Here is a 14,275-nt window from a genome sequence, read left to right on the forward strand (position 1 = left end):
GTGTGGCTCCCTGGACAGCTAACGCCGTGGACCCGCCGGCTCCTGCCAGGATTGGGCTGGTAAATGCTAGATCGCTAGCGAACAAAACGTTTATCCTGAAGGATTTCCTGACTTCCCGAGGATTGGATTTTCTCTGTGTGACTGAGACGTGGCTGACTGTTGGTGAGTNGTAAATGCTAGATCGCTAGTGAACAAAACGTTTATCCTGAAGGATTTCCTGACTTCCCGAGGATTGGATTTTCTCTGTGTGACTGAGACGTGGCTGACTGTTGGTGAGTCCAGTGCTTTCACAGAACTTTTACCCGATGATTGCTGCTATTTTAACTCCCCGTGGACGTCGGGTCGAGAAGGAGGAATAGCGACTATTTATAAGAGTCACTATGAATGTAAGCAGCTATGTAAGCAGCTAGGTAAGATGACGTGTGCCGTCTGAGTGCCGTAAATCGTTTCGTCCTGGAAGCGACCTGGGGCGGACTCAGAGACAGTTTCCTAAAGGTATGGATATACACTATATAGAAATAGCTTATCTTCACACCGATGGTCTCATTTGCTGTTGTAGGTCACGCACAGACATCAACAGAAACGAGAGACTTTTGCATATCCAGTTAAAAGTTCCTTGTAGTGGCTTTAAAAAAAAAAAAAAAAGTAAATAAAAAAAAAACCGAATATCGAATACCAAATTTTCATAACGAATACCTACCCATAGAAACGAATATCTGAATATTTGGGTACAGCCCTAGTTTCATATCATATTAGGAATTACACCGGTATTATCTTGAATGAGATTATATGGCACACACCTATGTTTTACAGTGTTTCCACAGACTGAGTAGAGTTTTCAGTGACTAGTAATTTGACTTTGACTTGTAAAATCAGCAGAGCTCACCTTTAATAACTTTGTTGCTTCTTCATTTAGCTATGGGCGCTGCCTCAGGTGTCATCATGCGACCCTAACGTGGCCTAACCTCCATCTTGGCTGAATTTAATAATTGGCTCTTTTTATTTTTTTTCTTCAAATCTGTGCTTTGCAGTCGGTCCACGAGCAGAGACAGAAAACGTGGTCGCTGGGAAGAGGAGCGGGACAGAAGGTCGGAGAGCTCCTCGGGCCTGAGCAGAGAGCGCAGCTACTCCTCCTCCATCAGGAGCAGGGAGTCCGAAGAGGCCTTCGCCGACAGAGAGCGAGAGAGGGAACGGGAACGGGACAGGGAAAAGGAGAAGGAGAAGGAGAAAGAGAAGGCGGACGATGAGAAAGAGGAAGAAGAACTGCTGAAACCTGCCTGGATCCGCTGTACGCACGCTGAGAACCACTACTCTAATGACCCCATGGACCAAGTGGTACTGTTTATTTTAATTATATCTGTTCAGAGTTCAGCTGCTGATTGTTTGCTGTAATATCTAATTGTTAATATTGCACCGTTTTGCAAGAGTTTCATATAGCACTGCATAAAAATGTCCTTGCCTGCAGTTTACTGAGGGCAGATTAAACAGGAGAATGACCTCTTTTAATTCATTGCATTTAACACAGTGCCCATTAATGCAGAGCACAGACTTGTTTGATACTGTTTTATCCATCTGACTGGCAAAGGAAACTTTCCTAATCTTCTCTTTGCCATTTTATGAATTTTGTCTTTGATGGTGGTGTTTAAGAGTTGGATTAGCTGCTCTCCAACGCTTTATCTTTTTCAGCCTTTCACTTAACGGCGGGTGCTCAAAAGATGCCTCAGTCGCCATTTGCGAATCGCCACCTGCCCTCTCAGATGCTTCTCTAATGTCTTTGGATCTTTCGGATCGTGCCAACTCCTTTTTCTTGTCTAAAACTCCGACCTTTACCAGTGGGCTCTGGGTGCTTCATGCTGTCATCGGCTACTTTTTTTTTTTTTTTGACACAAATTACACATTCTGTCCAAGACCTGACTCGTCTTTCAATAAAACCAAAGTGAAGGTCTTTTCTGCTGTGACAGTGAGAATACTACCTGTGGGAGTTGGTGTAGTAGTCCCGAAAGGGTATTGAATCACATTGATGGTTTATAGCATATTGAGGGCAGGTCACAGAATGCCTGAACGCACTCTTGTGAATACATTTAAACACAGATTAATTCCACTTTTTTTGGTATAATGATTTTTAGTGTAGTAGTTTTGACAGCCTTGCAGCAGCCAAGGTCTTTTGTTACCACTTTGATGTTTGGACCACGGGTTAGTTATTTCTCAAAAACATCATGGGGTCTGAAATCAATATGCTTCTTCGCTGTGGAGCATGTTTTTGAGAGCTTTTACTCGCAAACCAACTTCTAGATTGGTGTGATCACACACTCTACTCCCCAGTGAAGCTTAATCCTGTGTAAAGCATGTATTGACATAATTTAAGATTGATTTATAGAGTGACTGTTGGTGTACACATATCAGAGAAACTCCAGTGCATGCACAAACAAAACAGACGGTGGTATCATAAGGGCCTTTATCTGTATTTGTTCTGTTTAAAATTGCGGGGAAAAAAAATGTCATGTATTTTATTTACATTTGTTCAGGGAGACTCCACTGTGGTGGGGACCAGTAAACTGCGGGACCTGTATGAGCGCTTTGAGGAAGAGCTGGGGAAGAGACAGGAGAGAGCTAAGGCTGCTAGACCGAAATGGGACCCACCCAAGACGAAACTGGACGAGGATCCAGGTGGGTAGTCCTGGAGAACTATTTGGGGGAACATTTTTGATATGTGAAAAACACTGACGCATAGTTTTGATTTTTGTGAAGATATACTTGCAAGATTTTTCCGAAAAACAATGTATGGACTTATACAGAGGTAATCTCATCACAAGTGATGGAGTACTTTTTAGCAAAGACTGCCCTCTGCCTGTACTTTTTTATTTTCTTCTTAGTTTCTGTGTGGTCAGGGCTTTATAAAAAGAAAGTGACCAGATGCCAGACCGTAAATAGCAGGCATCCAAGAGACACAGTGCAGAAAAAATGCAAATATTGCGAAACAAAACGCCAAACGCCAAACGGGAGTGGATCTGGTGTTGGCTTTTAATCTCACTTTGACTCGTGATTGTGTTTACAAACAGTAACAGAGAGAGATCACTACATGGGAAAAACATGCATACTGGCACCTCGTGTGATGAGGTCCAGGCAAAGAATGAAAATTCTTATACTTCAGTAAATAATTTGGTAAATATAAATAACACCTTCTGATGCATTGCACATTAAAAAAGTGTAAGCTGGCAGGAGAGAGTAATATTTTGACTATGTGTTATGTGTGCAACTCATTAATGTGAGAAAAAGCAGGTAGTAGCAGTTAGCAGCTAACTCAAGGAAGAAGAACAGCAACATAAAATGTTTGCAAATTGGGAAGACAATGACAACATTTACATGCACAAAATATTCACTTTTTTGCCTGTATTTAGAAAAAGACAAAGTTAACATGGCTAATGAAAAGGAATATTCCACTAATACCTGTTTACATGCATACTCTGTGTAATGCCGTGTGTAATGAAGGGTCTTAGATGCGGGAGTATTGTGGGACCCCTGTGTAAATAGGACTACAGGTTTATTCCTAAAGTCAAACCTTTTCCGCTCTTTTCTGTGTTCTCGTTACTTTTGTTAGTATGCAAGTTTTTCTGTTGAAGTGCAACATCTTAATAACAACGTGTAAACAATTAATACATCTGTTGACAATCTTTTGTAATTGATATGCATACAAACTTGCTGTCTTCTCAGCAGTGCATTAGGCTGAGGCAGAGATTAAGTTCAGTGTTTATGATGTTATCTGCAGGGCTGTCAGCCTGATTGTCTCTTTCAGCACAGCAATAATATAAATCTCGCTCAGGGAGATCTAATTTGCTCAACATGTTGCTCCGGGCACCGACTTCACAATCAAGTGCTCGCGTTATAGGGCTGATAAGAATTGAAGACTTTGCTTAGCTAAGAAGCACAAACTGTTCAGCTGACTGGTAATTATAATCCTCGTTTTGGGTTCTTTTTATTAAGCGAAAGTGACAAGTGTGTGAGAAAGAAAGAAAACATGAGTGCCAGATGTCAGCATTGGCAACTGTGCTGCTCTTTTAATCCCATAGATGCTTTTAAGTCTGCATTTGCCTTGATAAGTAGAAAATGTAATGAAGTAGAATATTTTCTCAATGAATCCAACGTAGTGATATGTAAATCAGGCTAAGCTATATTTGTGTTCCTGAAGAAACATTAAGAATATACAAATTAGGTAACAGATCTGAAATGTTGCTGCATCACCCGCATTGTGTGGAGTCGGCAGAGCCTGAGTGTGCACCATTTGAAAGCATTTTGACGGATTGCTTTACTGAGACTTTATGTTGCAAAATACTTTTTGAGAGCACTGCTGAGCTGGGGAGCTTAACCACTGAACTCTCTCCGGCTCACAGAATGATGTTTCACTTGTCAGCCCTTTGACGTTCTAATGATTAAAGACCTTTTTGCACTTTGGTTTCAGACGACAGCAGTAGTGAGTCAGACTGTGAGTCAGATGGGGAAGAAAGCACCTGCTCCAGCAGCTCTGACTCAGAGGTTTTTGATGTCATCGCTGAGATCAAGAGAAAGAAAGCGCACCCCGACCGCCTGCACGAGGAGCTGTGGTACAACGACCCCGGGCAGGTTGGTCTTTCTCTTGTGTGACATTAATGATGTGACAAAACAAAACTCTGTATTCACCCCCATTTGTTTTATCTTGCACAGAATCTTCTGTCATTCTGAACAGTCCCCACAAATTATTAAAAGTTGGTAAGAAGATCCTTCTGAAACTATTCCTGAGGCACTTTAATGCTGTAGTGTACACAGGGCCCCAGACTTTTTACATTGGATGCACTAGTGTGCTTTAATTTTTCATTTAAGTTAAGGCTGTCAGCATTTAGATTTGAACATACTGCGTTATTTTTAGGGCTAATAGCATTAATGCTTTAATCGCAATGTGAACATAATGCGCTATTTTTGCCACCACCTGTCTTTCAGAGGCTATAGATGGCTGAGTGATGATGAAAGAACTAGAATACCTAAGGAATCCAGTGGTACCAACCATGAAATGCTAGCTTCCAGGAAGGGAGCTAAAAAACGCTCCAAAGTTGGGCTAAATTTTGACCCTTGACCTCTCACCTCAAGATATCAGAATAAAAATGGGTTCTGTCGGCACCCATGAGTCTCCCCTTTACAGACATGTCCACTTTATGTTAGTCCTAAGGGTGGGAATCACTAGAGGATCCACAATATGATATTATCACGATACTAAAGCACGACAAAATATATTGCGATACTTTGCGATTATTACCCTTTTACAACTGTAAATGATGTCCCAAAAGTAAAAAAAATGTAGTGGACTGAAAAAGCAATTGATTATATTATTTTAGTAGGCTACTTAAGTTTAACTTTTATTTGTAATGTTAATCATTTATATAGTAAAGAAATCAATACTTGGCACTGTGTCACAATAAGATATTGCCACACAAAAATATTGCGATACTATGCTGTGCAGTTTTTTTTCCCACACCCCTAGTTAGTCCCATACAGTTTTGGGCACAAACTATGCACTGTTTTGCATGCAGTGTTTATTACAGATTTATGACAAAAAACTTGACAGACAGATCTGAACTGCATCTCAAATGAATCTTCAGGTTTCCAGCTTTCAGGTGATGTATACCACTTCTGTGTAGCATATACTGTTGACCTACTATCTCCCCTAAAAGATCCCATGCCCCCTATTTACTTTGTTAATATGGACTTCAAAGCTGTTTTGAAATTCAAATTTATCGAATTTTAAACCTGCCTCTAAAAAGGTGATTAATCGCAATTAACTATTGAAATTCAGTGAATAATTGCAATTAAAAACAATAATAGTTTGACAGCCCTAGTTATCTTCTTTAAATCACCTTAATTGTTTGCTACTATTTTGTCCCTTTTGATGCACCTTTGCTTGTAGTCAAAACTCCTCAGCAGCTTCTTTCTTTCTTTCTTTTTTTTTTTAGTTATTTTTTGGGGCATTTTTAGCCTTTATTTGATAGGACAGACAAGCGTGAAGGGGGGAGAGGGAGTGACATGCAGCAAAGGGCCACAGGCTGGAGTTGAACCCGGGCCGCTGCGGCAACTTCTTGCTTCCTGCTGTGGCTATGATGGAAAAAAACGACACCACTGCATTTTTAAATGGCTCATTTCACTTTAAAAATTCCCAGACGGCTCAATTAACAAGTCAAAAGTAATATACTCCTTGTTTAAAACGGAATTGAACTTTTACTGAAGTACTTCCAGTTTGAGCCACCACCTATGAGCTGAGCATACAAGTGTACCTAATCAGACTGATGTCAGCGGGCTACCACATCATCAGAGCACCATTTTGAAGTGTGCAAATCACCACAGACCTGTGGATGAAATTAAATCGAAGAAGTAACCTACAGTGCTTGCAAAATGGGTGGCAACTGACTGCAGACAAGTCAACATCATGGAAGACCTGGGTCTAATGGACATCCCCAGGCTGGCGTGTTCTGACCGGTCATATGTCTTACTGTTGCGGGGAACAATAGTGTCACACATACAGGAACTGTATGACTCAGAGCAAGCAATTTAACCAAAACTCCTGAAAGGTGCCAATGTTTTCGCATTAACCAGGGATCGCTGGACATCAGTGAATCATCAAATTATCTTTGAGTAATTGCTCATCACAGTGACACTGATTGGACATGCTGTCCTGCATATTTCTCAATGTGGAACAGTATGATCCTTTGGAAAACAAACAGCACTGTATTTCACAGAAAAAGCACATAAAAGTTGTGTCCTACCTCTCAGTCATGGTTAAAGGACCACACTGTTTTAGCAGTGCAGCACAGATTTGGAAGAAATAAATCGAAAGGTCAAGATCATAAAGTAAATGTCTTTGCATTCATTTGATTCTCAGTCAGGACATTCTGGTAAGAACTGCTTGACTTTGTTAATATGGACTTCAAAACTGTTTTGAAATGTAATATCATGGAATTTTAAACATGCGATTAAGAATGCAGTTAATCACAGTTAACCATTGAAATTCAGTGATTAATTGCGATTTAAAAAAATTAAGCATTAACCAACAGCCCTAATTCGGGTGCATGGTGCACCAGCGCATTATTTAGTTGAACCCATACACCTTGTGAATAACTTAACTGGGGGGTGCTACAGTACTCAGAAGTACCCTGGCATAGGGGTTGCGGTTCAGTGCAAGTTTAGTACAGTGGGGAAAAAAAAGGACAACAACAAAAAAAGATCTGTTTGTTTTCATTTATTTTGAACAAACATTGTGCAAATCTCAGAGACAGACACAATCCTCCTGCTGAGGACTGAGAGCATTTTGCCCACTGGCAACTTTGGTAAACTATGTTTATTGTAAAAATAAGAAATATTTTAAACACTACTTTATGTGTGAACACTGACCAAAAACCTTCCCAAAAGGCAACAAGACACAACAGCTTATAAAACTGAAAAGTATCTCTTATGATATGAAAATGAAGATACAAATAGATTAATAAATTAGTAAATAAATGAATAAAAATCAAACTTGTGCATTAGAAGGAGTGTTAAAGTGTGCTTCACCTTGGCTATATCCCAATGTAAATGCCAAATGTTTCCATTCTGCTTTTGCATCTAAAGGCTGCTTGATAGCAGCAGTAATAAAGAGTTGGACTTTGGTTTTTCTTCTCATCGTCCCGGTCCTTGGCACAGCTGGGTGATGGAGTTGAATGTCCATTAACATGTAGGATATGTCTTTTTTCACAGACTCTACAACAGCGGAGCAACACCAACATATCATACTCGTCTTATACGCAACTCTCTCTCTGTCGCTGTTGTAGCTGACTCGAAGCTTGCAGTTGGGTCTTTCAGCTCAGGCGTTTCATTTGCGTCGTCATAGTGTGACTAATTTGCATGCCAGTCAGCTTGTTGTGCTAACCCCAGCATCAGTGTAGGCCTACAGCTTAAAGTTTCCAGGAAGAACTCTTGCTTGTGAACCTTGGTTCCTTACACGTGCATCAATGTAATAAATGTCAGGTGAAACATTTTGTCACACTTGACTGATTCTCTGGAGTCAGTAGCAGGCAAATAAGCACCTGTGGACCAAATCCAGTCCTTTACCAAAAACATTAGGCCCCCTGACAGCAGCTGAAATCTTCACTTTCATCCTTATCACAAAATTTACAGATAACAGTAGATGGCAGTAGATAATAGTGAAAACACAGAGCTGTAAATCCCAATAAACATGATCCTGTAACATCTAATGCTGTGCCGACATGAAGCACCGACTGTGCTTCATTCTGTGATGGCAGGCTGTTTGAACAGCTCATGGTGCTCAGGTGAAGCCTAATGAATTTACCAGATGAATAACACAAATAAATAATATAATCCTCCTCAGTTAAATTAAACATGCACCTCTAGAATTCAAACACACATTTAATTCCACACTTTAACAGAAAATGTGCCAATAGCATTTGTTTTTATCAGGCAGCAACAACATCAACGTTTACTTTCATTTTAACACCCACAGCAGCATGCACGTCACTCGCCGGCCACTTTATTAGGTACACCTTGTTAGTACCAGGTTGGACCCCTTTTGCCTTCAGAACTGCCTTAATTCTTGGTGGCATAGATTCAACAAGGTGCTGGAAACATTTCTCAGAGATTTTGGTCCATATTGACATGATAGCATCACACAGTTGCTGCAGATTTGTTGGCTGCACATCCGTGATGAGAATCTCCCCTTCCACCACATCCCAAAGGTGCTCTATTGGATTGAGATCTAACTCATTTTGGAGTCAGATTAGAGTACAGAAATGTATACTTAATTATTAAGTATGACTAATTTTTCCACTATTGAAATTAAAATCTTCTCAGAAATACTGTTTGCAGATGGTATTTTTTATGCTTTGTTATTTAACTTTATGTACCTATTTTTATTTAGTTATTATTGACAGACAGACTTACTTACTTTTTGGCGTTAATTGGAAGGTTGCTTTTATTTTGAAGTCAGTCGTAATGCCTAGTATACATGTACCACAAAACAGCCTAGGGGCTGGATTGACCGTCTTGTCAAAGTGGAGGCTGCAGCTTTACTGCAGTGTTCTGTACTGGGTGGTGTTTTAAGAGATGGAATAGATTTGTGGTACTACTACCTTTAGCAGCAATCATTTTGTGGTATGTTTTGTAAAGGATATTAGCCTGTTCCACATCTGCTCTCCTGAAACGGAACCATCTCCAGATGATAGACCCGCTGTGGGATCTTCCTCCAATTTAAATTGACATGAACTCAGTGATTGACATTAAACTGGTGGGCATGGTTGATACGTTTGGGGGTGTGTTTGTGTGCGTTAGATCTAAAACAAGTCACCTGCACATAAACGCGGCCTGCTTTTAATGCATAAATAAATTACTAAAATGCACAAGGAATATCTGGATATGAGAATATGTTAATCTGCCATATTGCACATAAAATTAAATTTTAATATATACTGGATATATTCAATACATTGCCCAACCCTAAATCAAATATATATATAGTCATGGAGGGATGCACTTCTGCCCTTGTATAGCAAGTTGGCTGCCAGTGTGTCTGTAATGTAGATACACATCATGATGTAATACTTTGTCAAGTATTTTTCCACGTTTAATGCATTTGCAGCAATATTTGATTGAGAACACAACGCTCAGGCTCCTCTCTCTGAGGTTCTGAAATCATTCTAGTAAATACTGGAAATCACTTGCTTCAGTTGAGGAGGCAGTTTGGCATCTGATATCTGACCACGTCATTGGAAAAGTGTTCAAAGGTTATTGAAGAGTTTGTTTTCTCTTTTAAAGAATGAATTTCCAACTCTGATGTTGGGAAATGACTGTCGATAAAACGTTTTTGTCAGAGTTTACCTCATATTGCCCAGACACTATCACAAAGGGCAACTTTCAACTCAAAACAACAGTGAAGAAAGAAAGGTCAGGAGTATGCGGGTTTGAGATTTAAAATGTTCTGCAGCCTCTGTGTTGTACGTGGCAAGTGAAGCAGTTGTGTCTGATTTACGTATTTTCTCTCTGTCCAGATGAATGATGGTCCCCTGTGTAAGTGCAGTGCCAAGGCCAGACGTACAGGGATCCGCCACAGCATCTACCCGGGGGAGGAGGTATGACACGCCGTGAATAAATCACCCTTTCATAACCTTGAAGCTGTGCCACAGAGGGGCAAGAACATTATTCTAGTCAGCTTAAATGTATTCTCTATACAGTGACCATTTTCTATTGTATTAAAGGGACAATAAGTGAGGTTTTTTCATCCCAAAGAACCAAATAATGATGTTCCATGTACATTGCTGTAAGAACTTGACAGTGGAGTTGATCTATACCAGTGACTCATTGATTATTTTGCCAGGCGCTAAGATTTCTGGCTTTCATGACTTGCTCTCTGGCTTCCTCTGTTTTGGAACAAAAACTCCCACACAGATGCATCTTCAGCTGAATAGTTTAAACATTTAGGCAACAAAGAACAGCAGATCTTAAAGCTGTTTTATTTTTGTGGCATTGAGGTTTGATATTCCTCCTTTATTAAACTATTTACATTTAAATGGGACCTATTATGCTCTTTTTCAGTTTAATACTTGTATTTTGGGTTTGTACTTGAACATCTTAACATGCTTAAATGGTCAAAAAACACAAATTTTCTCAGACTGTGCTGGAACACCTCTATTCACTCAAAGCTCAACCTTATTGCCTGTCTCTTAGAACCCTACTCCTGAAAAAGCCCCATCTGCTCTGATTAGTCAATGTTTGCAGGTAGTCCCTATCTCTGTGTCTCTATACAGTCTCTGTAGCTGGGGAATGACTTCAACGGAGCACTTTCTACTGCAAAAGATCAACTATAAAAACTTCTAAACACAACCAGACATGTTTCAGCAGGAATATGATCCAAAATCAAGGAAAAATTAACATCTGCAGCCATGATTACATGTTGCCCTGATGTTAGCATGTAGTTACATGTAGCAGTGTACTTGCAGCCGGGGAATGAATGTAATGGAGTATAGCAACAAATCACCAATTAAACCTTCTAAGCACAACTGGACATGTGCCAGCAGGAATACAGTCTGTTGGGAGGTAAATGAACAACATATGCAGCCAAGATTACATGTTTCCCTAACATTAGCATGTAGCTACATGTAACAGTGTTCTTGGGCTGAGGAAGGACTGCAGCTGCACTTTCTCTCCTTAAAAATCAACAATAAAAGCTTTTAAGCACAACCGGACATGATTCAGAAGAAGAAGATCTGAAATCGGGATGAAATTTAGAAAATCAACGATTAAGTTTACGTTTCCCTGGTGTTAGCATGTAGCTACATGTAGGAGTGTACTTGCAGCTGGGGAATGACTGTAATGGAGTATAGCGTCAGTTTCTTCCATTAAAAATCACCAAATAAATCTTCTAAACACAACTAGACATACTAGTTTTCCTGATGTTAGCATGTAGCTTCATGTAGCAGTGCACTTGGGCTGGGAAATGACTGTGTGTAGCAGCACTTTCAAGTTCAGTGAGAATCGTACAACATCTGCAGCCAAGATTACATTTTTCCTTGATATTAGCATGCAGCTACATGTAGCAGTGTACTTGCGGCCGAGAAATGACTGAAATGGAATATAGCGGCAATTTCTCCTGTTAAAAATCACCAATTAAAGCTTCTAAACACAACCACACGTGTACCCGCAGGAATATGATCCGAAATCAGGGTCAAATGAACAACAACTGCAACCAAGATTATGTGTTTCCCTGACATTAGCATGTAGCTACATGTAGCAGTGTGCTTGGGCTGGGAAATGACTGTGTGTAGTAGCACTTTCTCCTGTTAACAATCACCAAAAAAAAGCTCCCAAACACAACCGGTCAAGTTCAGGGAGAATTTTACAACATCTGCAACCAAGATTACATGTTTTCCTAACATTAGCATGTAGCTTAATGTAGCATAATAGGCTGCATAATATAAACACTTGCAGTAACCTAATGACCTAAAATCTGTGATGATCTGACGTCATCTTGTAGCCAAAATCGAAAAGAAATTGATTGAAAACAGTTGAAAACAGTTCAGAATGGTCTGAGGCCTGATGTTTTTGCTCCCAGGGAATATTTTTACATAATGTTTACCTCATTTTTGAAACTTGGCCACTTTTAATATAAACATCCGACATTGTAATGATATATGTATGGCAGAAAATAAGTAGAAGCATAATAGGTCCACTCTAAGGAGAAAGGGAGGCTGGTGCAGGAGGAAAAGTCAATCAGTGTTGTTGTATTTTCTTTCGGCTGCTAGTCGAGACCAATTAGTGCCATAGATTACTTAATGCATGGTTTAACCTATGGCAAAGTATTTTTCATGGAGGTAAATTCAAATCGACCTCCTGACAAATATTGGGAAAAGTTTGCTACATTAGGTTTTTACTCATCAGCCAATTTTGCAGACACTAAAGCGTTATGTGAAGGTCTTTTAATATCATAAGAGATCTTTTTGGGTGGGAAAATGAACAGGGCTCGCCCCCTTGTAAGTCGATTAGTTCACTAATTGCTTGTTGCGGTCTTGGCTGACCTGGAAATTGTTAGTCAGTTAATTGTTTTTTATGGGTTCATACAGTACATGGGAAATGTGACTGTGTTTATTAAGAGGGTGTCAATTGAGTCATCAGGCGTTACTGGAAATTATGAACCAGGTTTCTGGTATCACAATAATTTTCATAAATATGATTTGGTCTTCAGTAATGTTTAGATTTTATAGAATCCCTATTGTGTGTGACTGCATTCATCTACACAGGGACAGTAATACTTAAATTCTATTTTTTTAAGTACAGTATTTTTTATTAAATTTTATTTTTATTCTATTATTTTTTCTAGATTTAAAAAAAATATTTTGAAACAATCAACAACAAAATGCACAGTGACAAACAAAATATAATAATGTACATGAGGGAAATAAAAAAATAAATAAAATAAAAAAATAATTAAATAAATAAAATGCATGTATTATAGGGCATTCTGCATTTGTTTTGTCCCCTGGGAAACAATAAAGGAAATTAAAGTATATGTATGTGTTTTATACATAACAATACTTTATTCCACATTTACATTGACTGTTTAGAGAAGGAAGTTCTTTGACTTTTGGTCAATTTTTTTAGTTGGGGACAACCCTAAAAATTAGAAAATTGGCTGGTAAGTTTTGGGATGTTACAAATTTGGGGGCATGTGGCCAACAAGTTAGTTCACATTCATACACGTGATTCACATTACACGTGGAATAAGCTCTGGGGTGTAACCAGCACGATGCAAAAACAAAGCACAAATTCTGTTTTAAAAATGACAAACTACTTAATGTGTCAGTTACTGAGCTTGTGCATCTTTTTCAGCCGGTGAAAGAATGTCGTCCGATGAACAACAATGCAGGAAAACTGTTTCACTACAGGATCACTGTCTCTCCTCCCACCAACTTCCTGGTATGTCTCTTTTTGTTAAGGCTTTAAACGAGTGAAGTTATACAGCAGACTGTGTATTATCTGTGCCATTACATCATGATTTCTCCTGAGTATTTCTCTGCATTTTTTCGCTGGTATTGTATAACAGTACTTGAGTACAGTGATATGATTTTGTATTGTGTTTAATTCTGTCATGGCGGTAATAACTGTATATATATTCACAGCACTACACCTAAACTGCTGTGTGTCTGAGTGGTCCTCCTCTTCTCTGTTTCAGACTGACAGGCCGACGGTGATCGAGTACGATGACCATGAGTACCTGTTTGAAGGCTTCTCGCTTTTCTCCCACACACCTCTCACTAACGTAAGCCTTGTTAACGGTACAGGCGATAAGCCATGAATTTTACACCATAAACTGTTTTGACAGTGTATGTCACTGCATAGCCATTTCTCCCTGTTGTGTCTGTTTTTTTAATATTTAATGTCACCTTTATTATTTATTTCCTTGGAATGTGCAGTTCGTTTCATATTGTATTTTGGGGGCAGGTGTCACACTGAGTTTTCTTGACTATTTTATCGGAAAGAGTCCTGTTAAACCTCGCAGAGGTAAAACAAAGTTTACAGGGTTACTTACCACTTTTCCTTTTCCTCATTTCACAGTCATTTCGTACTCAAATACAAATGCGTGTCAAACATAAAATCCTCTGTATATTCGACACAACATAACTAACTTTGTAGCTAATGACAGGGCTCATGATACTTTTTCCTGTGTACATGCATTGGTGCATGCAACTTTTTAAATTGCATATACCAAACGTTC

General features: G+C 39.3%; 1 protein-coding gene across 2 annotated transcripts in view; it reads left to right on the forward strand.

Annotated features, from left to right (window-relative positions):
- drosha (drosha ribonuclease III) overlaps nucleotides 1-14,275 on the forward strand; it is a 170,135-nt gene that overhangs the window by 9,708 nt on the left and 146,152 nt on the right. For both annotated transcript variants that reach the window (XM_050056314.1, XM_050056313.1), the window contains exons 4-9: nucleotides 1,032-1,335; nucleotides 2,526-2,667; nucleotides 4,457-4,617; nucleotides 10,056-10,136; nucleotides 13,390-13,476; nucleotides 13,733-13,819. In XM_050056314.1, the coding sequence (XP_049912271.1) occupies nucleotides 1,032-1,335; nucleotides 2,526-2,667; nucleotides 4,457-4,617; nucleotides 10,056-10,136; nucleotides 13,390-13,476; nucleotides 13,733-13,819 (862 nt within the window). The remainder of the gene's footprint in view (nucleotides 1-1,031; nucleotides 1,336-2,525; nucleotides 2,668-4,456; nucleotides 4,618-10,055; nucleotides 10,137-13,389; nucleotides 13,477-13,732; nucleotides 13,820-14,275) is intronic.

This window comes from Epinephelus moara, chromosome 11 (assembly GCF_006386435.1).
Source record: "Epinephelus moara isolate mb chromosome 11, YSFRI_EMoa_1.0, whole genome shotgun sequence".
Taxonomy (NCBI): Eukaryota; Metazoa; Chordata; class Actinopteri; order Perciformes; family Serranidae; genus Epinephelus; species Epinephelus moara.